At 43.3% G+C, this 24,590-nt stretch overlaps 1 protein-coding gene and 1 long non-coding RNA gene across 12 annotated transcripts in view; both read left to right on the forward strand.

The window, feature by feature from the left end:
• The window catches only part of LOC127595759 (membrane-associated guanylate kinase, WW and PDZ domain-containing protein 1-like), a 97,003-nt gene that overhangs the window by 37,135 nt on the left and 35,278 nt on the right, over nt 1-24,590 (forward strand). For 3 of the 11 annotated variants that reach the window (XM_052057505.1, XM_052057516.1, XM_052057515.1), the window contains 11 exons: nt 10,839-10,958; nt 12,626-12,814; nt 19,510-19,777; nt 20,022-20,069; nt 20,302-20,384; nt 20,746-20,784; nt 21,505-21,562; nt 21,702-21,817; nt 23,120-23,242; nt 23,437-23,622; nt 23,975-24,586. In XM_052057505.1, the coding sequence (XP_051913465.1) occupies nt 10,839-10,958; nt 12,626-12,814; nt 19,510-19,777; nt 20,022-20,069; nt 20,302-20,384; nt 20,746-20,784; nt 21,505-21,562; nt 21,702-21,817; nt 23,120-23,242; nt 23,437-23,622; nt 23,975-24,586 (1,842 nt within the window). The remainder of the gene's footprint in view (nt 1-10,838; nt 10,959-12,625; nt 12,815-19,509; nt 19,778-20,021; nt 20,070-20,301; nt 20,385-20,745; nt 20,785-21,504; nt 21,563-21,701; nt 21,818-23,119; nt 23,243-23,436; nt 23,623-23,974; nt 24,587-24,590) is intronic. The other 8 variants (XM_052057507.1, XM_052057506.1, XM_052057509.1 and 5 more) reach the window with 8 other exon arrangements.
• LOC127595788 (uncharacterized) lies at nt 986-10,772 on the forward strand. Its single transcript, XR_007961327.1, has 2 exons — nt 986-8,198; nt 10,718-10,772. It is a non-coding gene; the product is annotated as an uncharacterized LOC127595788 (long non-coding RNA).

The raw sequence follows: 24,590 nt of genomic DNA on the forward strand, positions 1-24,590 counted from the left end.
GATGCTACGACTTTGGTCACGAAGGATGCTCGAAATTTCTTCCATGTGATTTTACGTACACCGCCGGACAACTCAAAGCCAGTGCTTTTATATGAGTCATTTGAGTAATTGCTGTGAAAAGAACTCTTCCGTCGAGAGGTGTGTTAGACATTCTAGTAAATCTGCTGTTTTTTGTCAACAAAGCTATGCTAGAAGTACAGTACTTACATGACTTGCACAAAATTTGATGGTGAGGCAGGTCAAGGAGGAGGCCATTGAATTTTGGTACACTCATATTGACTGAACGGACAACATCATGCAAGTCTGTTAAATATCTTGGTTCATCTGAACCTGTTACCATCTGTTGTTGTTGCCCTGGTTCACGTTACTCCATGTTACTTCCTGTTTGTCCTGCTTATAAGGCTCCATGAGCTCAATCAATAAATCAGTCAAAATCGTGACTGCAGTTGACTTTAACGCGCTGTTTACATCGTGTTGTTATATGCAGAAGATAAATTGTAAGTTGTTTTCAAATGTAGGGAGTAAAAGTAAAATGTCTTGAGAAAAAATAAATATTCTCGTAAAGTACAGGCACCTGGAAACCACTACACTGAAGTCTCGAGCTTCAGTTCTGGTTCCCATTGTTATTTCAAACATCCACGCTCATCCTTCAGCCTCGGTCGTGCTTGCAGCCGACTGTCGGTCAATAGTTAAAAGCTTGGAATGAAGATCGTACCGACATGCATCCTTACACCTTGTTCCAAATTATTCAGCAAATTCTTCTGACTCTTATAGTCTGTGGAAACAGTGATCATTAAAATGTTCAAGTCATCAACTCTTAGAGAATAATTTGCAACATTTTATTGGTTATAAAGAACTGAAAATAGTCATTCGTTGAATTTGCGGCATTAGGAGGTTGTATTTGCTGAAATCAAAAGCTACAAACATCTGAACGACTTATTTGATAGCAGCTTTGCAATCCATCATCTAGTGAACATTTTTTGCAGGATGTCTGAGGAGCCTCCTGAAGCTGCTGTTTTGGTGTCAACCGCCTCCCAAACTCATAGATCTTTGCTTGAGTATGTTCCAAAGGTTGTGAATAAAGTTGCGTTTTTTATTTTGGAAAAAAAAAGATGCAATCAAAGAGAGGTTTGTTTAATCAGCAAGGTGGTTCGTATTGTAGCCTGTGCAGCACCTGAAGGCCACGTGGTGACAATGTTGATGACATGACCGTTGTGAGGGCAGGCTTGCCTGGGCTTCCTGATCCCTTGAGGCGCTTTCACATCAATATGCTTCTCCCTCCCGCGTACACGCAGACCTTCTTACGTCCAGCATGTGCTGCTCAGTCAGTACCACGATCTCTAAGGGAGGAGATGACAGAGACGCCATCGTGCTGCCCTTTGTGTATGCTTTGTTGTCCATGTGGCGGTTATTTGCCGGACAGCGAGAGGTGACAATGAGAAAGTGCAAACTGTTAGTGTTGAGATTTCACATGCCCATAAGGTAATCGTATGCTTGTTTAGTGGCTGTTGTTGTTTGTGTGTCATGTGTTGGATAATGTCCAACGTAGTCGACATTATCTCTCCCCTCTCTCTGTTGTTCCATCTTTTGGCAGATGCCCTCTTTTCACAGGACGTGTTCCTCTTTCCCCAGTTGTAACAGACAGGAGCTACGAATACAATTGTGTTGTTCGGGGACAAAATCATAACACACAGTCGTGTTTGTTTCCATCCCTCAAAAACACATAAAAGTGGAGAGTAGCTAGCTACCAAATACAAAACAAAAATGGATTCTTTCGAATTTGTTCCAAAACACAAACATATTTAGAAAATATATGTAGATAGTCATTAAAGAGACTACATAAATATGTAGGACTCTTTTTATTTTTTTGATACAAAACCATTTTTTAAAAATCCACTATTAATATTAAAAATATGAATTAAAAAACGTGTGTGTGTGTGTCCGCGCGCTCTATCACATCAACGTACATTGTTTTATATCGTTGTAGTATGTCTAGTAATTGGTAATTCCAAAAATAGGTCACACCTCATCTTACACTAGAATGGGGGTCGGCAACATGCGGCTCTCTAGCGCCCCCCGCCCCCCCCCCCCCCCAGTGGCTCCCTAGAGCTTTTTTAAAAATGTTTGAAAATGGAAAAAGAGGATAGACATTGCGCCTCAATGGCAAAGGTCCAGAGGGGTGGATGAAATCCCCCCCAGAGTTCCGAGGATCTCTGGACATTGTCAGACAGTCCTGGTTGACACAACCCCCACGGGAATTGGCAGACAGGGTTGGTGGTGCCCCATTTTAAGGGACCGGAGTGTGTGTTCCAACAACAGAGGGATCGCATTCTTCAGTCCCTGATAATGTCTTTGCAGGAGTGCTGGAGAAAAGGGTTCATCAGGAGGTTGAATCTCGTATTCAGGAGAAGCAATGTAGTTTTCGACCCGGCTGTGGAACTGTAGAGATGTCTACACCTTTGGCAGGGTCCTCGAGGATGCATGGAAGTTGGCCCAACCCATCTGTACTACGACCTTGAAGGAACCCTGATGAACTCTGCCGTGCATTTTTTTTTACCTTCGCCAACAGTCGCAGATGTTCACCCCCTCAGTGGAATAGCAGCTAAAATCAGGGCCTTATGAACATGACTTGAAAATAACAGCCCTCAACAACATGCATCATGTGCAGCTCTAATAATTGTGTGTGACTAACCTTTTAAGTCATCAATTTCTTTTTGACTTTTTATAAATTAGATTCTACATTAGATGTCTTGGGATTGTTTTTTTTGGGGGGTGGGGGTTGTTTGTTTTGTTTTATACCCATGCTGAAAGACGTGGAAAGACACGGCATGGTGGTTGCTTCATAAAGCTTGCATGTGTTCTCCGGCATGTTGGGCTTGCATTTTTCATTTGATATTAGTGTTAAGGAGGCAGTGCTCCAGTTCTAAAGCCACACTGAAGTAACAGTCTGTGTTGTCATGTCTTGTCAGGCTTGCCTTATTTTCATGATGTTCATCCCTTGGAACAAGCCAATAAGAAGAACAACATTACAGAAAATCGCCAAGTTATAAAACTAAACCTATTTTTGACGATGACTCTTGGCTGGATTTGGTGGCATTTCAAAAGTCTTGCATTCATGCAAACAGTCTGGACCATATTGAGCAGGAGTTGCTCGCAATTTTCACTGGGGTGGCCATTGTGCTGCAACACCTCAGTGAGGAGTGGCCGTGCATGCGTGCGTTCGTCAATCTTTATCATACCATGCACAGTCAGGGTTTCATGACATAAAATGTACGCCAATGCAGAACAATGCCAGTAAAATCAAACAGGAAGAGGTCTCAATACAAAGCAAGATTTTTCTGAACTTAATATACCCGTTAATCAGAATCAGATTTATTGACTACATATGCAAGAAACACACAAGGAATTTGTTTCCCAGTTACAACCCGTTCAGAAGAACATACTGTAGACAAGACACAGAAATGACCCACATGGGGGAGAGAGAACGAGAAGCCTGGCAGGTCGCTGTTAAACGCCCCGATATCTTAGATGTGAAAGGAAAACAGTCGGGAAGAGGAGGGGAAAAAAAACGAGTTTATTTCTACCTCATGCGCTGATTTGTTAGCTCACAGCCAATCAGAATGACTGATTGTCATTGACACTGACCCAATTTTGCATACTTCAATCAATGGCTCATTCATTCAAATCATATATAAAACTCGAGTTAAAAAGTTGACAAAAGCTTCTCTTAATTCTTCACAATTTAAAACTTTGCTTTTTACTTTTTTCTGCATGTGTTTCGAGTGTGTTGGGCAAGATTGGTCTGTGTGTACCTGTACATGTGATTTCGTGACACCCTGGCCCCAGAAAATATGATAAACAATGAATTCTCAGCCATGTTGCTTGCTGTGGTGTGAAAGATATTATTTTGATTGATGCTGACTGTAAAGAAATAAATAAATTTTGAAATCAATTGCAATTGACTGGCAACCAGATCTGAGTGTCCTCCACCTACTGCCCAAAGACAGCTGGGATAGGCTCCAGCACACCTGTGAGTCTCATGAGGATAAGCAGATTGTAAAATGGATGGATGGATGTAAAAATGGATTGTTCTTTACTTGATCTAGAGTCTTTCAACACTTGCATTTTGATCATTTTTTTTCTTCAAATATAAATTAAATATAAATAACTTCCAAGAAATTAGGATTCCAAGAATGCTCCATCCATGTGAAAATGGCCTTGGCCGCCCTTGGCCGCCCCTGGCTACCACGTCGCTCAGCCCCTGACATTGAGAGCACAGCAACCTTGTTGTGTGCAAATAAAGCCAGGAATTACTGTATCACTCAAATGCATCAACGTGGCTTAAGACTCATTTATGATTTTGTTCTGAAAGTGTTCTTGTTCCCTGGAACACACAGTCAATGTTTATGACCACTCATAAATCAATTTGGGTTTTTTCCTCCTCAGAATTTCCCTCCTGCAAACATACTAAAATCTTCTCAGTCACTGCAGCTTTTTTCAGATGTATTCCAAGCAATTGATGTTTCACGAGGTATCATGCAAAGGTTTAAAAATGTGGTTTCACCTTAATTGGTTGTGGAATTGAATTATAATTTACAGTTGCTTTGTGGCCATACGGTTCAACTGTCTTTCTGATGAGTCTATTAGGGGGAATAGTGTTGCTCGGGCATAATACAGTACACAAAGAGCTGTCAAGTGTTGCAGCTATGCATCAACTGAGCTCAGTAAGCAATCCAAGGAATTAGACATGAACAGCTGAACTTGGAAAACAAACAGGCTATGGTTTGTTATGTCACTTCAGTCATGTCACAGTCTCTCTATGTCAGATGCTGCAAAAGCTCCGGCTGTCTATGTGCAATGCACAACCACACAACGTTGAACCTTTTGCCGTACAGTTATCCCTCGCTATTTAGCGGTTCATTTATCGCGGATTCGGTGCATCGCAGATTTTTTCAAACATATTCATAAAAAGAAAAAAAATGCATATACACGGAGTACAGTACTGTATATGATGCTCTATGTGACCCGCTTTTGGTTTGCAGCTTTTCACGGACTGTTTGCGGACTTTAAAAAAATAAATAAATAAAAGTTACCTGTATATGTTAATTGGTCGCGACTTTGTGGATTTCTGTTAATCGCGGGTGGTTTTGGTCCCCATTGTCCGCGATAAACGAGGGATTACTATAATTAAGAAAGAAATGTTGGGTGCAAACACAACACTGTTCATCACTAAGAGAACACCATACCTCCAGTGAAGCTTTGTTGTGGCAACATCATGCTTCAGATCTGTATTTCTGCATCTTGAACAGGAGCCTAAACGGTGCTTTAAGTGGAAAAAACAAGGGATAAATTAGGTGGTGTGTAACAGCAGATTATCATTATAATGAATTCAGAAATATATATCCATCATTTAATCCCTCGATTATCCGAGCCGTTTAACATCATATGGGCAGCGGGCATGATGGCGCCTGTCCCAGCAGTCTTCGAACAGAAGGCGAGGTACGCCCGGAACTGGTTGCCAGTCACAGGGTAAATGAATAATAAATAAATAAGTGTAGAAATAATGGCGGAAACTTGTGCGGTATCATACAATTACGGGGTAATTAACTTGCAGCTTAGCGTGCTAAGCGTTTTGTTTTTCCTCAACGCATTTATAATGGGCGTCAATGCCACGAATAGCAGTGCACCACGGAATATGGCTCCTTAAAACAAAAAAGTGGAAAGACATCACAAGTACAAGTTAGACAACAGTTGCTTGCTAATTATATGCTGATGTAATAGAGTGAGAAAGCCTGGAGGTTTGTGGTTGTCAATATTCAACAACATGAGCACACCAGAATTCTTCATCTCATTCGAGCCCTCCACTTTGGGGAATAGCCTAAAATAACAGCTCCACCCCCGCCTCGGCAGACGGCTTCATTAGAGCTTGCTGAGCCTGTGAAGCATCTCCCACTATGGGACCACCCAGTCCTACCAGTCAAACTCCCAGACAACTTCACTTTCATCTCGCGCCACTGAGGTGAATGCAAAGCGGATAGATGAGCCTTCATGTTTCACGTGAGGGATTTGTTTTGTGGTTCTCTGTCTTGTCTGCTAAATGGCTTCAGTTTAACGTTGGCTTTTCAGGTTAAAAAAAAAAGCCAAGAAGGGAAAAACCTGCTCTATGTAGAAGCATCTCATGATCAGGTGTTTGTGTACATTGGTGAGGTTAAAACTTGGCTTGTGTGTCAAACATGATTTTTTTTGCTAATCCCACATAGAATGCATTGATGGTTGGGAGATTTTTCGAATTTGGTTCAATGCATAGGAGACAGAATTAAGTCAAACCTTCCTACCACTTGTGAGGATGAGATGTCATTGTCGTACATTATGTTTATATGCACGTCCAAACACGAAACATGAACACAAGATTCAATCTGTCACCTGGCCTGCCATCCAATTTCATTCGGATGATTTTTGTCGTAGACTTGCGAGCAAAAAATTATGAGCGCTGTATGGTGGCAGTGGATTCAACCCACTTCGCCGAAGGCGCGGTTTGGCAGATAGGAAACAACTCTTCAGAAAAGATGCTTCACGCCCTTTAAATCCACTCCCAGTTGAATTCCAAATTATGTTGTGTCATTAAAACAACAGAGTAGCATTTAGCTTAATGCGAACAAACAACGCTAACCGCACTAGTATCACGGTGTCAGAACTATTTCAGCAGTGGATATTTGAATCGCCACAAATGGAGGAGCATCACATATGCACGGATAATATAACAATACTCACAGGCTTCTTCATCCTCTGTGAAGAACTACTAAAATGATTGCAGCTTTTGCATTTCTGTATGGCTGTATAATAGTGCCTCTAAGTCAGGGGTGTCCAAACTTTTTGCCAAGGGGGCCAGATTTTATGTGGTAAAATGTCGGGGGGCCGACCTTGGCTGACATTCTTTACATTGAACAACAATATTGTTCAACAAATTTTAGTAAGCCAGTCTGTTTCACATTTCCATTTTTATTTGAATTTCAACAATCTTAAGAATTTCTTTTGGTTCATTTGAAACAGGTATATCACATGCAACTGCTTATTCACTTGACTTTTTCTTAAACAGAAGTCTCCTGAGTGCAAATTGATTGATTTGAAAGATAAAATGCATCACCATGACTTTTCAATAGTCACAAAACCTTTGACTCGAACAACAGGTAAATGAACAAGCAATACACATATCCATAACTGCAAGGATCATTTGAAATATGACATATCAGTCAGTATGTGTGGGACGAATAAAGGATATCTTATCTTATCTTATCTTATCTTATCTTATAAACACGGAGTGATGTCTTGTTAACTCGTGAGTGATGCCCTCTAGTGTCTAAATGCTATTACTCATTTAGTGAATGCTATTACTCATTTAGCCACTAGAGGGAAGCAATACTCTATGAAACATCACTCACCAGTCTACGAGACCTCAGTCAATGCAACACGTGTTCCATTGCGCCCAACCTGCGGGCCAGACGGCACTGATTTTATGACAGGGGCCGAGGGCCGGATGAAATTCGACCGCGGGCCGGACTTTGGACATGCCTGCTCTAAGTGGCCAAGGCTCACACACAAGAAGGATGCAGCACAATGTCCATTGAAACTAAGTTTTAAAAAAAAGGAAAAAAATGGCAGAAATTGTTAAATTCTTACTCTTATTTAATTATATAATTACTGCATGTATTTATTAACTGCTAGATTAAAGAGTACAATTTTCTTTTCAAAAACATTCATTCTTGTTTTGGGGGTTAGGCTGAAACAAATTAATGACATTTACATCCATTTCATTGGGGGCAGATGACTCGAGATGAGAGTTTTGAGTCACAAGTGTGGTCAAAAAACAACAAAATATCAAGGCACTACTGTACTAACTTAATTTCAACTTTTATAATGAACGTGTCTTGGGCTTTCTTAGGTCAGGTTGAAAAACCTTCATACAGTATGAAATTCATATCATGAAAAGAATCTAAAACCTGCTTGTGTAATCGCAAATTTGTGGCTCACCTATTAGAAATGGCCCCACTGTAAAACAAAATTAGGACGCCATCATTATTTTATTGTCTGATTGAGCAGGCTGCCATTTCCTGTGATGCGTGAGCCAAGCATTTTTCCCCAACACTCATTCATTTCCTGTGTGCTGTCTCTGATACGCTAGCTTTTAGTAGCAATATAAGGTTTGTACTGTCTCGGCCAGATTTGGACAGTCAGCTAAACTCATTGTCGAGCAGCATTTCTGACACAAAGTTCCACAGAACTGTTCACCAATAACAAAACAAATTTTTACATACCCACGATGCTACCAAAGGCGTTAGATGTATGTGGATTGTGCTGGATTAAACTTGACTACCATACGTTTTTTTTTTTTTTTTTTTTTTTTTTTTTTTTTTTTTTTTTTCCCAAGATGGCGCCCGAGTAGGCAGCCTTCGGCAAGTGCTCTTCAAGAGCCTTGCTTTTTTGTTCTTTTTTGCTGTTTTTGTCTTTTGTTTTGTCACATGTTTTTTGTTGTTTCATTGTGTGGACCTGATATGGACTGTTTTCAGCGCTTTTTGGCCACGACATTCGTCAAAGGAGCAGTATCTGTGCTTGGTGGTTGCGCCTTCTCGGCAGCACGCCTGTACCAGCACAGATTTTGATTGGGAGGAATGTCGGCGCCATTGACTGTCGGTGCTGGACAGACCTGGGGCGCTTGTGTTTTTTGCGCCAGTAATGGGCAGCATTTTTCACAACCCCGATTTGTTCAGTGGCTATGTCAGCGCTGTTGGACAGTTGGCGTTGGTGCGGCTGGATGGATGGCTGCTGAAGTTGAGGATGAGGAGAGAAGAGCGTTGGCGAAGAGCGCCGATGCGTATTTGGAACCGTGAGTTGCCGCTTGGAATTGAAATGGATTTCCATGGGACAGGAGAAGTGAACCAATCTCTTTTTTCGTCAATGGATGCTACAGCTTCTTGTTGACTTTGAAACTTAGCTTGTAGCCGACGTGTGCACATTTTGAGCATGACGTCTCTGATCCACTGGTTAAAGGACACTTTGATTCTCTCCTCTTTCATCTCAAACCGCTTCAAACAACAAAGCGTGTGACGGAAAAGTGGTTAGGACTGCACGACTGTCCGTGTTTTATGTTATGTGTTTTGTTTATTATTTTACTTTATGTTAACTGTTTTGTAAAGCGCTTTGTTACAGCTGCCGCTGTTGTGAAAGCGCTATATAAATCAGCATGTATTGTATTGTATTGTATTTCTCTCTTGGTGACGATCTATCGCTCTACTTCCTGCTTCCGTGTACGCGTCTTCCGCTTTCATGACGCCACGTCATGAAACAATCATAATACAACGATTGTGAAAATCATACAATCACTGCTTACAAACAGACGCTTCTTTGTAGAAATGGATGACAAGAAAAGTAGATACCGAACACAAAACAAATGGTCTCCCACAAGGCTCTGTTCTTGCGCCAGTACTTTTTAACATCTACACAAATGACCAGCCAGAGTTTGTAAACATCCGAAGATTTATATATGCCGATGATTTGTGTATTGCCACCCAATCGCGCTCATTTCAAACCACCGAAAGGAGACTATCAGCTGCTCTTCAACATCTAACAGAGTATTATAAACAAAACTCACTTAATGCCAATCTAGGAAAGACGCAGGTGTGTGCATTCCACCTAAATAACCACCAGGCAAATAGAAAATTAAGCATCTACTGGAATAATGAGAGACTTGAGCATGTTGACTATCCCGTCTATCTTGGAGTCACATTAGATCGAACGCTCTCCTTCGCAGAACATGTAAGGAAACTCAAGTCAAAAGTTGCCACAAGAAACAACCTCTTAGCTAAACTTGCTAACTCTAACTGGGGAACAGATCCAAAAACTCTAAGAACAACAGCTCTAGCACTATGCTACTCTACTGCTGAATATTGCTCAGCAGCATGGGCAAGATCATGTCATGCTCACAAAATAGATCCTGAGCTGAACAACACATGCAGAATAGTAACTGGCACACTAAAACCAACACCACTGCCAGCACCCTACAGATTGGCGGGCATCGCACCACCACACATACGTAGAGACATTCATGCAAGGACACAAAAGCATAGTCAAGAAAATGACACAAGACACCCCCTCTATGGTCATAGTGACTCAATAAGAAGACTGAAGTCCAGAAAGAGCTTTATGACCGTCCAACGTTTAGATCCTCAGCAGTCAACAAACCACAGGCTCGAAAAATGGAGAGAATGGGACAGCTCTGCACTAAATGGTGCAATCCAAAGCCCAAACGAACATCTTCCAAGTGGAACTGCCCTCTCAAGAAAGAACTGGGTGACATTGAATAGAGCAAAAACCAGAGTAGGCAAGACTGGGAACAACACCTATAAATGGGGACTCTCACTCAGCAGTAAATGTCCTTGTGGCCACCCAATACAAACAATGGAGCGCATTCTTCGGGATTGTGAACTGGGGCCCACCTGCACAGATCAAGACCTCTTAGACACTAGTGATGCTGCCAAGCAATGGATCCAGTACTGGCGCGACAAGATATGATGATGATGACGCCACGTCCGATTGTGAACTACGCTGCTTACAATGAATCAATAAAGTTACGTTGCATAAAGAAAATACTCTTGACTTACTTCAGTGTAACTTAAATACACCACTCAAATTTAGATTAGCTGTTAGTTCAGGACAGAACAAGGTTATTGAACATTCGCTGCAAATCCCCTTTTGCCTTCTACACCCCTCGCCCCCCCGACTTAAATTGTAGTACAGTTATTTATTGTAACCTACCAAACATAATTTTGTTTACTTCTCTTCAGGTACAACACGCGCCCCCCGAGACGGAGAGTTGCCAGGGGTGGATTACAACTTCCTGTCAGTGGATGACTTCCTAGAACTTGAAGAGAGTGGTACACTGCTTGAAATTGGAACATATGAGGGTGAGGATGACTGTGATAACGATGAAGACGGACATTCGCGCGTGAAGGGAGGGCAGGGGAGGGGCGAAGGGCGAATGGGGAGGGGGGGCGCGGAGGGAGAAGGGTAGCTTGCGGGAGGTGTGGGAAGGAAATGTTGGCGGGGAACCTTGCGAGACACCAACGGGATTCGTGCCGGATGTGGGACCCGGGAGGGGGGGCAAGTCCCTGACGGGGGCCGATTGCACAGGATCGGATCGGACGGACATTCTGTGTGTAACATTGTGTTCTGATTCATCACGGTTAAAAAAAAACGAGCATAACAATAATCCAAATAAATGTTCCCTACGTGCAGGTGGGCCGTCAGATTGTACAGTTGATTTTGATTAGACATGATTGCCGGACCAGGCTCACGCTACATCTGCCCGTCTCCTTCTGATTAGGACTGTGTTTTCCCATGCTCTAAATCTCAGACTTACACAAACCTGTGTGCATGTATAAACGTGACACATGTGGAGAGATGTGTGTGTGTATAAGGAAGAGCCTGGGAGAGAATGTTACAACACTAATCTGCTTGGCAGCAGTCTGCGACTCTGTTGGCATTTTGGCACATTTCTCTCTTTCACACAGACAATGTCACAAACCTGTCCGCAGGAGTCTGTGACGGGCAAACTGATGGAGATCGATCCATCTATCCATCTATCTATCAAATCAAACCGTTCTTGTATCATTTCGCACCCCACGTGTCAAAAACCGTATCGAATCATCTTTTGTGAAGAGATGCACACCCTAAGAGACGGTCAATCAAGTCATAAAAAAAGTGAAACAGAAATTTGTCACAATGCACATTCGTGAAATTCTAAATGTCCTGAGTGAAGATAAGAGAACTCTGTCCCTACTGCGAAACATGGCGGAGGCTCGGTTCTGTTCTTGGGAGACTTTGCTGCATCTGGCACGGGGTGTCTTGGAATCGGTGCAGGGTACTATGAAATCTTAAAACTATTAACGCATTCGGAAGAAACTACGCTGCCTTGTGTCAGAAAGCTAGGTCTCAATCACAGGTCATCGGTCAGCACACTGGCACAAAAGACCGAAGAATGGGTAATAGCAACACACTCAACTTTTCTGAAGGGGCCTTGGTGAGCCTTATCTAAATCTGTGGAAGGCATTGCAACATACCACCGGAGAAGGCACCCTTCAAACCTGGAGACAGTTAGAGAAACACCTGACGACAGGTGCGGAGGTCTTATTGACATTTACAGGAACCCTTTCATCTCAGTGAGGGCTTTAAAACATTACACAATCATTTTCTTGTGAAGGTCCAGGATTATCCCTGTGTGTTTTCATGAGATTCAATTATCCAAACTTTAGGCCTGACAAGATGACTCAAAAATTGTGTCGTTGCAATAAATCAGCTGCCCTTTTCACTGGTTACCAAGATGACAATAGAGAACATATTGAGTCCGGTGTATTGGAGCTCACTTTTATACAAATGATATTAATCTCGCAAAATTCTGTTATATAAAGCAAGCCAGGCTATTGCTAAAACAGGAACTGAGCCACATGCCAGCTGTTGGTAGTAATAGACTCATAGATGTTCTGAAAGTTTTTTTTTCCTTGCACCTAGTGTCTGTTCTTGAGTCTTTCTCCTTCTGCCTCTCAAGCATACTAATGTCCTCTTTGTTGCCTAGGTAACTATTATGGGACCCCCAAGCCGCCAAGGCAACCCGTCATTGGGACAGTGATTCTCGGAGATGTAGGTTCCCAGCAGTCCACCCCCAAGCGCACCAAGTCCTACAATGACATGCAAAGCGTCCGAGTAGTGCCTGCTGACGACGACGATGACGACCAGGCCTCGGAAATGAACAACACTTTCACAGGTGAGAGCAGCACAGTGCATTTCCTTCCTCAATGTCTCTTTCTCTCACTGTCTGTCTGTGCCATTTATCTTCTCCACCCGCAAGAAGAGTACTGTATGTGCGTATGAGAAGTGTTTGTCCGAGATCACCGACATAATGGGAGGGAGATAATATGTGTCTTTGAGCTCCCATGTCGAGTGGTTACATCATGTCTTTGTTAGGCTGAGTTCTCTACTCACAACCCTCCAAACACTGCCATCTGCCTGTCAGGAGGGGAGCGAGATTTGTCAGGTTTTGAATCATGTGTTTGGATATGATAGAATGCTATATATATATATATATATATATATATATATATATATATTAGAGCTGTCAAACGATTAAAATATTTAATCTAATTAAAAATGCAATTGTCATAATTAACTCAAATGAACTAAAAAATTAATCGTGATTACTCACATATTTTTTATCGTTTCTGAATTTCCTTTTACATTTTTTGTCCTATTTTTCCCCATTTTAATGCTCTCATCAACTTGGAATCATGAATCAGTTTTCTATGTGCCAAATGCAAATATTTACTGAAATAAAAATTTCAATTTTCAATTTTACATGAACATTTTTCACTTGGAGCAGTTGTTCACACATAATCTCTCACACAATATTACTGTCCATCAACAACAGTGAAAAAAAAATTTTTGTCACACAACAGCTGCTTTAACAGCTTTTTTAATGAAATCAAAACAGAGCAGTATAACATTATAAGGTGCACATCTAAGGTAAACTAGTACTCAGCCTATAGTGGATTTAAACCATTGTTGCATACTTCGTTTTTCTCAAGTTTGCTTTGAACACAGCAGTCTGTTTCTGTATGTTTGTTGGAGAATAACGAGACCCCGGACACCAGTGTTCGTTATGTGCCGCTGTATTCAAAACTGCCGACCGTACAAACAAGCGCAAGCACTTCCCCCGTGCTGCTGGGGCAAACCATTCTGAAAGAGGGGGGTTTCACTCCCCCTAACAAAGTCAAGCTATGTTGATTATGTTGGTACTTATTGCGCGGAAGTCTCTCTACGGTTTTTGTGTCTACCTCATTTCGGATGACTACACTTGGTTTGATGACAACACTGGAGACGTCTTATTTTCGCTAGGTCGCTACCACTGCACCGCTGAACTTTTGTTGTCATGTCACCGCCTCTGCGCACCGTCACTGTCAGACGAACACAGAGAAGCTCCACCCGCTCTATTTATATGGACACGGAACGCTGTAACCTTCCACACAAAATAGTTCCAAACAAGTAACAGTCGCGTCAGTGGCATACATCGTATACCTGTATGATACACAGAGAGAGAAGAACAGGTAACTTTGATCTTTTCAGTGGAGCAATCTGGCAACTTTTTAAAAGTAAACTTTCCATTCATAAACTCTTTAAGTATCCGTTTTCGGTGTCTCGCGCTGCCATGGCTGGCAAAACAGACATGGGCGTGGACTTCTGCAGTGCGCTTGTTGTTTTGTTCTGGTGTATTTATAGAGCAACGTAACATCCGCTTGTGACGTGTGCCGCGTTAATCTCGCGAGAAAAAATTTAATCCCGTTAAAATTCATTTAAATTAATGCCAATAAAAACGCGCTAAACTGACAGCTCTAATATATATATATATATATATATATATATATATATATATATATATATATATATATATATATATATATTATATATATATATATATGTATGTAAAGTTCATTCATTCATCTTCCGAACCGCTTGATCCGCACCAGGGTCGCGGGGGGTGCTGGAGCCTATCCCAGCGGTCTTCGGACAGTAGGCGGCGGACACCCTGAATTGGTTGCCAGCCAAACACAGGGCACACAGAGACAATTTAGAGTGTTCAATCAGCCTGCCGCGCATGTTTTTGGAATGTGGGAGGAAACCGGAGCACCCGAAGAAAACCCACGCAGGCCCGGGGAGGACATGCAAACTCCACACTGGGAGGCCGGAGCTGGAATCAAACCCTCTGCACTGTGAAGCCGACGTACTAACCACTGGACTACCGGGCCGCCATATGTAAAGTTTATATATATATCTATATATATAGATATATATGCGAATGTTCTGTATTTATATACAGAACAGTCGCACAAGACTGCAGGTCCCGAGTTACCAACCTGTGCACAGCCTGGATTGATTACAAGAAAGAACTTGATGCCACATACATGGATCACTGAATGCTTGGAGTTGTATAAGGTGAACAGGACCCTCAGAGCCTTCGTTGCCAACTCGATGAGGATGTGGAAAACCACACTTGAAGCCAATGTTAAGCTACTTACCCAAGTGTCCATCAAATGTGGCATATACCAAGGTGATGCACTCTCCCCACTGCTGTTCTGCATAGGACTGAACCCCCTAAGCCAGGGGTGCCCAAACTTTTTGGATCGAAGAACTACTTTTCGATCAACTAACCTCCCGGGATCTACCCTTACCGGCACGCACGCACGCGCACACACACACACATGTACGCCCTGATGAGAAACAGCCTGAAACTGAGGCATGCGACGCACTTTTTGCGGCCCGTCTATCTGACTATCATAGCTCACACGTACCGTTTTTAAGTGCTTCCCTGGGCCCTACTAAATTCCTATTCTTTGCTCGTGCCCTCTGTGAATTGTACACGAAGCAAACTCTGAATGAGAATGATGACGATAAAAGATAGAGCGCAACAGTTCAGATCACAAGCTACTTTGCAGACTGCTGAGAGCTAACAACTTCCGGCGACGTAATCACGCACCCCCGTAAATTCAAGATTTACCTGCTTTATTTTATTTTTAAATATTTTTTGGGTGAAAATGAGACTGATAAGATGATTGGGTGCAGTGTACATTAACAAAAAAAATACATTATTAACGTGTACAAAGACACACAAATGGTTGTTTGTTTTTTGTTCTCCTCGACACTCCTCGGATCTACTTGGGACCTGTCTTAGATCTACCGGTAGATCAGGATCTACCTAATGGCCACCCCTGCCCTAAGCCAAGTAATCACCAAGACAGGCTATGGATACCGCCTCAGAAATGGAGATACAATCAGTCACCTCCTCTACAGCGATGACCTAAAGCCGTATGCTAAGAGCGAAAGGGACATAGATTCCCTGATCCACACAACCAGGATCTACAGCAGCGACATCGGGATGTCATTCGGGTTTGAGAAATGTAGTCGGATGGTGACTAAGAGAGGAAGGGTAGTCCACACTGAAGGGGTCTCACTCCCTGAAGGAACAATAGCAGACATTGAGGACAGCTACAAGTACCTCGGTATACCACAAGCCAATAGCAACCTCGAACTGGCAACAAGGAAAGCGGCTACGGCCAAATACCTCCAGCGAGTGAGGCAAGTCCTAAGAAGCCAGCTCAATGGCAAGAATAAGACCCGGGCAATAAACAGCTATGCCCTGCCAGTGATCAGATACCCTGCAGGAATAATAAGGTGTCCAAAGGAAGAGATTCAGACCACGGACGTTAAGACCCGAAAGCTCCTAACCATGCATGGAGGGTTCCATCTCAAATCCAGCACCCTGAGACTGTACACAAGCCGAAAGGAAGGAGGCCGGGGACTAGTAATTGTGAGAGCCACTGTCCAGGATGAAACATCCAAGCTCCATGATTACATCAAGGAGAAGGCTCCAACAGAAGACGTACTCAGAGAATGTCTCAGACAATGGGGAACAGAAGATGTGGTGCTGGAAGAGGGACCATCATTTGGAGGACAAGCCCCTACGTAGTACTACGAAGTACCACCGGACCATAACCAAAGTGGCTGATCTCAAGAAGTCCTATCAGTGGCTAGAGAGGGCTGGCCTGAGGGATAGCACAGAGGCACTCATCCTGGCTGCTCAGGAGCAGGCCCTGAGCACCAGAGCCATTGAGGCCCATATATACCACACCAGAAAAGGCCCAAGGTGTAAGTTGTGCAAAGAGGCACCTGAGACAATCCAACACATAACTGCAGGGTGTAAGATGCTGGCAGGGAAAGCCTACATGGAACGCCATAACCAGGTGGCTGGCATAGTCTACCTAAACATCTGTGCGGAGTATGCACTGGAAACCCCAAGGTCAAAATGGGAAACACCTCCGAAGTTGGTGGAGAATGACAGAGCGAAGATCCTGTGGGACTTCCAGATCCAGACTGACAAGATGGTAATGGCGAACCAACCAGATATCATGATCATAGATAAAGGGCAGAGGAAAGCCGTTGTAGTGGATGTAGCGGTCCCAAGTGATGGAAACATCAGGAAGAAGGAACATGAGAAACTCCAGAAATACCAAGGGCTCAGAGAGGAGCTGGAGAGAGCCTGGAAGGTAAAGGTGACAGTCGTGCCTGTGGTGGTCGGAGCACTCGGGGCAGTGACCCCCAAACTAGATGAGTGGTTGCAACAGATCCCGGGAACAACATCGGACATCTCAGTCTAGAAATGTGCAGTGCTGGGAACAGCAAGGATACTGCGCAGAACCCTCAAACTTCCTGGCCTCTGGTAGAGGACCCGAGCTGAATGAGCTGACCCGAGGGGGGGTGAGACGAGGATTTTTTTTTTAAATATTATATTATATTATATTATATTATATTATATTATATTATATTATATTATATTATATTATATTATATTATATTATATTATATTATATTATATTATATTATATTATATATACCCGTGGGCGGCCCGGTAGTCCAGTGGTTAGCACGTCGGCTTCACAGTGCAGAGGTACCGGGTTCGATTCCAGCTCCGGCCTCCCTGTGTGGAGTTTGCATGTTCTCCCCGGGCCTGCGTGGGTTTTCTCCGGGTGCTCCGGTTTCCTCCCACATTCCAAAAATATGCATGGCAGGCTGATTGGACACTCTAAATTGTCCCTAGGTGTGAGTGTGAGTGCGAATGGTTGTTCGTCTCTGTGTGCCCTGCGATTGGCTGGCAACCGATTCAGGGTGTCCCCCGCCTACTGCCCGGAGACAGCTGGGATAGGCTCCAGCACCCCCCGCGACCCTCGTGAGGATCAAGCGGTTAGGAAGATGAATGAATGAATGAATGAATGAATATATACCCGTATATATATTATATTTATTATATATTTATATATATATATTTTGGGGGATGACCGAATTTACAGCTGAATTTTGTTATTTCATATTAAAGTGCTCTGGCGCCTCTGAAAGAAGCCCTTGAATCTTTTAGGTGGTGGCTTTCAAATTTTGCTGTTGCGTGGAATGTCCAATGAGAGGACGATAGGATGTATTCCAGCCACCGGACGGAAGCTTTTAGCTAACATACAAATATGTATGTACACATGGGCTACATCCATGTATACATGGGCATTAAAAAGCTGTTTATTAGCGTGCATTCAGCAGATGTACCCAAAGCATTTGAGAGTGAGGACCTGATTTAAAAAAGATATATACATTCATTCATTCATTTTCCAATCCACTTTATCCTCACAAGGGTCGCGGCGGGTGCTGGAGCCTATCCCAGCTGTCTTCGGGCAGTAGGCGGGGGACACCTTGAACCGTTTGGCAGCCAATCGCAGGGCACACAGAGACGAACAACCATCCGCACTCACACTCACATCCACACCGAGGGACAATTAAGAGTGTTCAATCAGCCTGCCACACACATTTTTGGAATGTGGGAGGAAACCGCAGTACCCGGAGAAAACTCACCAGGCATGGGTAGAACATGCAAATTCCACACAGGGAGGCCAGAGCTGCAATTGAACCCGGTACCTCTGCACTGTGAGGTCGACGTGCTCACCACTGGACCACCGGGCCGCTGAGATATATACAATACTTGTTCATTATTATGATGATTTTTTTAAAAATCATTACAATTTCGCAGGGTTGTTAACAACCCTCCTCTCTGTGATGTGTCAAATTCAGAAAATATGATCGTATTGACTTCACAGTGATTTAAAAAGAAGACATTTTAAATAAAATACCCCCATCAGTTCCAGTTTCTGTAAAGCTCTTTGCTGCTTTGTGACTCTTTTCCCACCGCTCTTAACAGTGTGGATGTGTGCCCTCCTTGTGTCCACTTGCCAGGGTGCCAGAATGTTGAATTAGCATTTTAATCATACATGAAAGGAGCACAGAAGTGGTCTAAGACTAGCTGGGCCAGAGCTTGGAAAAGAGGTGGGAGCATTGGCCGAGAAAGCTAATTTATGGATCATGAGAAAATGAGAGGGTGGTGATCCAAAGCAGAGTAGAGAAAAGACCGTCGTGGGAAAATGGACATATTCCTGTACAGCCTCTTTTCGGTACTCTGAAAAAAATGATGTGTTGAATTTACTCCATTTTATTTCGTCAACTGGCTGCAAGCAACAGAACCATCTGGATTTAGATACATTTTTAAGTTGCTGTTATAAAAAATATATTGAATGTATCTGAATCCATATCATTTTATTTCACGCCACCAAAAATGCAACTAAAATTGAGTAACTTCATCACACGTTTTTTTTTAACCATTTTATTTCACGCCACCAAAAATGCAACTAAAATTGAGTAACTTCATCACACGTTTTTTTTTCCCCCCCAACGTGCATCAATGAGGGCGAAGGTGCCGGCTAAGGGTGTGAGGTTGCATGCTTGCTTATTTCCACTGTTCTTCTCTGGCTTGTGTGAGATATAAACTATCTTTTGTTCTTCCATGTTGTTCCTTGTCTTGCCTGTTTTGTTACCCAGGATCCTTAGTGCGTAGTCTCTTCCCCTCTCCTTTGTTGTGCGCAGGTAACCCTAGCGACCAGGATGAGAGCCGCGGCGGTATCCTCCGGCCGTACCCCGCGCGTGACAACGCTCCTTCCTGTGGTCTGAACAATGCGGCCATCTCCACAGCGGACAGCGGGCAGCAGACCCTGGCAGAGCCGCAGGTCTCCCCGGAAGACGCGTTGGGACCGCTGCCCGAAAACTGGGAGATGGCCTACACTGAGAATGGAGAACTTTACTTTATAGAGTATGTGTTCAAGCCTGAAAGAGCTCCCATTGCAAGAGCATGAATTCACTCTTTGCTCGAACTGATATAGCCAACACAGCTCACACAGTTGTCACTGCATTTTACCCCCGTTGCACGCCTTGCCCCGCAATGATGTGGCTTTAACGCCTGCCCGGCCATCCTGTTAATCCCTGCATGCGCCGATCTCGAAAGGAGATCAAACCCCGATCACCTGATTACCTCCACCTCTTTGTCCTCTCTGCAGCACAACAAAGGCACACCACCAGGACATGGCTGTGCATTTAAAGAGCTTGTATGTTCATTTTTCAAATCACTATCGTTTCTTTTTACATTGAAGGGGAGGGGGGGGGGGGGATCCAGGGTTTGATTGTTTATATCTTGCCTGTGTCGCTCTGTTATTCATATTTGTCTGTGCAGCAGAGGCCTGCATTCCTTGATGAATATGCAAACGTCTGACATGTGACTTGAGTTTTCGCAAAGAGGATCCTTTGAACATGTTTTCGTTATTCTTTGTGTTCTTTCAGCCACAACACAAAGACCACATCATGGTTGGATCCCCGGTGTCGAGACAAAGCCTCCAGGCCTCTGGAGGAGTGCGATGATGATGGTAAGCTGCCACAGAATTCAGCGTCCGTACTACTTGAGCAATGAGAAGTAATGTCCAGCTGTCTGGGAAGAAAATTTGAAGTTGGCGAGAACACAGGGTCCAAGAGGCAAGTAACACACATCGGGAATTGGCACCACCAAGTGGTATTGGAGCATACTACTACTGTAGGTGATATTTTTAGGTGATGCCACCTCCTGTTTTGCTGTGACTTTCTAAGGGGTCTCTTCTTCCCTGTTTTTCTCATGTCACCACTGTCATTTCATTCTTTTCATTCTTTATTCCTTCCTTCCCCCACCTGATTCTCCTCTACTCCCCATCCCTTTTCTGTTTTTTCATTTTTCATTCTGCTTTCATCTTGGAGAAGAGGGGATACATACGGAGGACCTGGAGAGTGATCTCGGTAGGATGTCTCTGTTTTACCCACCTGGTCACCGGAAGCGGGTTTATTGCCAATATTTGACATAAACACAAACACAAGTTTTGGCTCAATAGAATGGTGCATGGACAGAGGGGTTGCAGTCGTAAAAACAAAAAACATTGAAAATAACCAAGTGAAAACTGAAATTCTGTAAGCCTGAATGAATGCGCTTAACTTTTGGCACATTCAGATGGGGTCACTCATGATCCTCATGCTCTGTCATCGCTTCCTAAGGATGACACATGGACGCGTGTTTGTGACCCTGGCAGACTGCAAAATCTCATCTGCACATCAGTGAAGGGGGCACGTACTGTCTGTTCAACAAATGTTTCTGTCAACAACAAATTCACAAATACATCCTTTGTACTCAAACAGGCAAAATACGTAGTCCATTGTTTGCTTGCATACTACCCCGTCAGCAGATAATTCGCGACACAAATGTTACAGTGCAGTACTCAGTGTTTATGATGGCGCTGATCAGTAGTCTGATTGTTGACATCAGAAGGAAACCAGCTCATGGTTTCATTTATGATGCCCTTACGGCATCTCTGCACAAATGGTTGTCGCTAAATATTATTCCAACAGGAATTGGTCACACAAATCATCAATTTGTCATGTGGCTGTCAATGTGCTGATTTGATGTTGCGGTAGTTCACCGCTCGCTGATTGTTGTTCAATGTTTTACGCTCTCCTTTATTTCAGAGCTGCCGCCAGGATGGGAGAGGATAGATGACCCAGTGTATGGAATTTACTATGTCGAGTAAGTAAATCACCTTGTTGGCACATCACCTTGCGGCGCCAAAGGAAATCAAGCTGTCCCCTCTCACAAATACAGTTTACAGCTCATTTAAACGGGAGCCCTGTCAAATCCAATGAACATTTCCTTCCCTCTGTGTCAGTCATATAAACAGGAAGACCCAGTACGAGAACCCAGTGGTGGAGGCGCGGCGTCGCAAAATCCTGCAGGAGCAGCAGCAGCAGCCGCAGCCTCCAGAAGGTGAGCGGTACATTCGAGGTTGGTTTCCTGCCCATTTTTTCTTTCTTTCTTTCTTCCTTTCTTTCCTTCTTTCTTGATGTTTCTTGAGTGTCTTGTTCACTGCTAACCGGGGTTTGGGTGCTAAACTCTCCATTTTTTGTATGTTGAAGACAAAAGCATTTGCTTGCCAAATCAGTCAAATGTATTGGACATGTTTATTAATTCAATTCAAACCATCCCAAACCGTGGTGCTGCTCTATGTAGTTTTTATTTTAGTGATGGAAATACACATTGGTTGTACGTTGTTTTCTATTTGCTTTACCATGAGAAGTTAGTTCTTCCTTTCGAGAAACTTGACAATTTACACATTGATTTGCTCCATGATCAATATAATGATCTAGAATTATATAGAATATAACTTTGTTCCATGCTGATATGTTTGTTTCAAGAGAACATAAAAACTAACAGGTGCTCAATATTGACCCTCACAAACCACAGTCCTCTGTCAAGAAAATAATGCTCACTTTAGATTAAAAGTGGGAAAGATCAACTGCAGACGTTTAACAATGCTTATTGTCATTGTAGTGTTGCAATTCAACATATCGAGAGATGTTACATATATTTTGCTTCCCTATTGAGCCACGTGAGCTGGGCCATAGGTTGGAAATTATATCCAAATAATATCAACAGCAAAATTTAATCAGAGATGGCTTTGTGTGCCCTGAAACGTATTTTTGATGCAGTTTTTTTTTCTTGCACATCAGGTTCTTCAGATATTTTGATGTGTGGTTTTTAAGGTTGCCCAAAAAAACGTGCGCAATACAGATTTTTCCCTTGCGTTGTAATTAATAGCTCCGGTGTTTATGTTGCTGAACCTAACCCTTAATTCATAAATATTCAAAATATGTTACATATTATATAGTTATTATGAAAGCCTCATGTGGCCAGACAAAGAATCAGCGCAGAAAGAAATCCTCTAAAAAAAATTACTTGCATCTCTGATTCAAAAAATGTTTTGTTAACCAGTGTAATCATGTAATAGTGCACACAATAAACAATACATGTTCATGGCTGCATTTTGTTTACATTATTGGTTGTGCCAATCAAAAGTGATCATTATCAGTCGTTGTGTTGGAGCTCGACATATGCTGCATTGTGTGGCAAATAAATGCTCTCGTTGGCGTACTTTGTCCTGCTTTAATAGATTTATATATATATATATATATATATATATTGAGAGAGAGAGAGAGAGAGAGCGAGAGAGAGAGAGACATATGTACCATGGAAATACAACTTTGAGATGCATATGTGGGGACTGACCTGAAAGGTTTGTCTTGATAGAGTGGATAGAGGAGCACTCTTCAGCTGCAACACCACTGGTAAACTACGTTCCAAACCACCTCGAGACCTACAGGGACCCTCAAGTCCCACCAACACTACCTCCGGTCCCCACAGGAGCCAAACGTAAATGTCCAGTTTCCCTATCTGATCATGTGGCATGGTGTTTTGTATTTAGCTTTCACATAATAGTCTGCATTGTAGTTTTCAGTTTTTTTTTGTGGTGTACATTTTCATCAGTGTTTGATCAATGACTAGTACCACTCGAGCGAAAAATCTGAAATGCAGATTTAAAAATTGTTTTCTGCACCACTGTGCAGGAGGGAAGCCGTTCTTCACCAGAAACCCTGCAGAGCTAAAAGGAACATTCATTAACACAAAGCTGAAGAAGAGCCGTCGCGGCTTCGGCTTCACAGTGGTCGGAGGTGATGAACCAGATGAGTTCTTACAGATCAAAAGTCTGGTGCTGGACGGACCTGCGGCCGTGGATGGCAAGATGGAGACAGGTGCAGTACATGTTTGGCATCAGTAGGAGACACTGTCCCCATCTGAAGAATGGCTAAATATCACATGAATTACTTGATAAGGGCACTTGAAAGGTAATATGTAACACTATAAAGTTCATAGACGAGTATAGAAAAGTGACTTTTTTTGTGTGTACAGTGCACTGAACCACTTTTGTGTCAAATTGAAGAGCGAAACATTTTTTTTTTTGTGGTCATTTGAGTGACAGTCGCCCCCATAAGCAGTTTCTCTATACGGCGCTGTTTAGAGATGGGGATAGAGTCTGTTGTGATAACCAAGGCGGCACATAGTCATATAATTTGCCTTCTGCAACATTTAATCTTTGTGACGCAGGTGATGTCATCGTCAGTGTGAACGACACCATCGTGCTGGGTTACACCCACGCTCAGGTGGTGAAGATCTTCCAGTCCATCCCTATTGGCTCCATGGTGGACTTGGCCTTATGCCGTGGCTACCCGCTGCCCTTTGACCCTGATGACCCCAACACCAGTCTGGTCACCTCGGTGGCCATCTTGGACAAGGAGCCCATTATCGTCAACGGGCAGGAAACCTTTGGCTCGCCTTCCAACCCAAGTGGACCGCTCAACGGTCAGAGAGAGCCGCGGGCGCACAGCCCGTCCGCTGAGGCGTTGTCCAACAACCTGCTCGGCTACACCAGCGACGTGGTCACCCTGGCCTCATCGATCGTCACCCAGCCTGAGCTCATCACCATTCACATGGAGAAGGGAGACAAAGGATTTGGGTTCACCATCGCAGACAGCCTGACTGGAGGTGGGCAGCGGGTCAAGCAGATCGTGGACTACCCACGCTGCCGGGGCCTCAAGGAGGGGGACATCCTGATGGAGGTTAACAAAAGAAATGTCCAGAACATGAGCCACAACCAGGTGGTGGACCTGCTGAGCAAATGCCCACGAGGGAGTGAAGTCACAATGTTGGTGCAAAGAGGTAT

Source organism: Hippocampus zosterae, chromosome 2 (assembly GCF_025434085.1).
Source record: "Hippocampus zosterae strain Florida chromosome 2, ASM2543408v3, whole genome shotgun sequence".
NCBI lineage: Eukaryota > Metazoa > Chordata > Actinopteri > Syngnathiformes > Syngnathidae > Hippocampus > Hippocampus zosterae.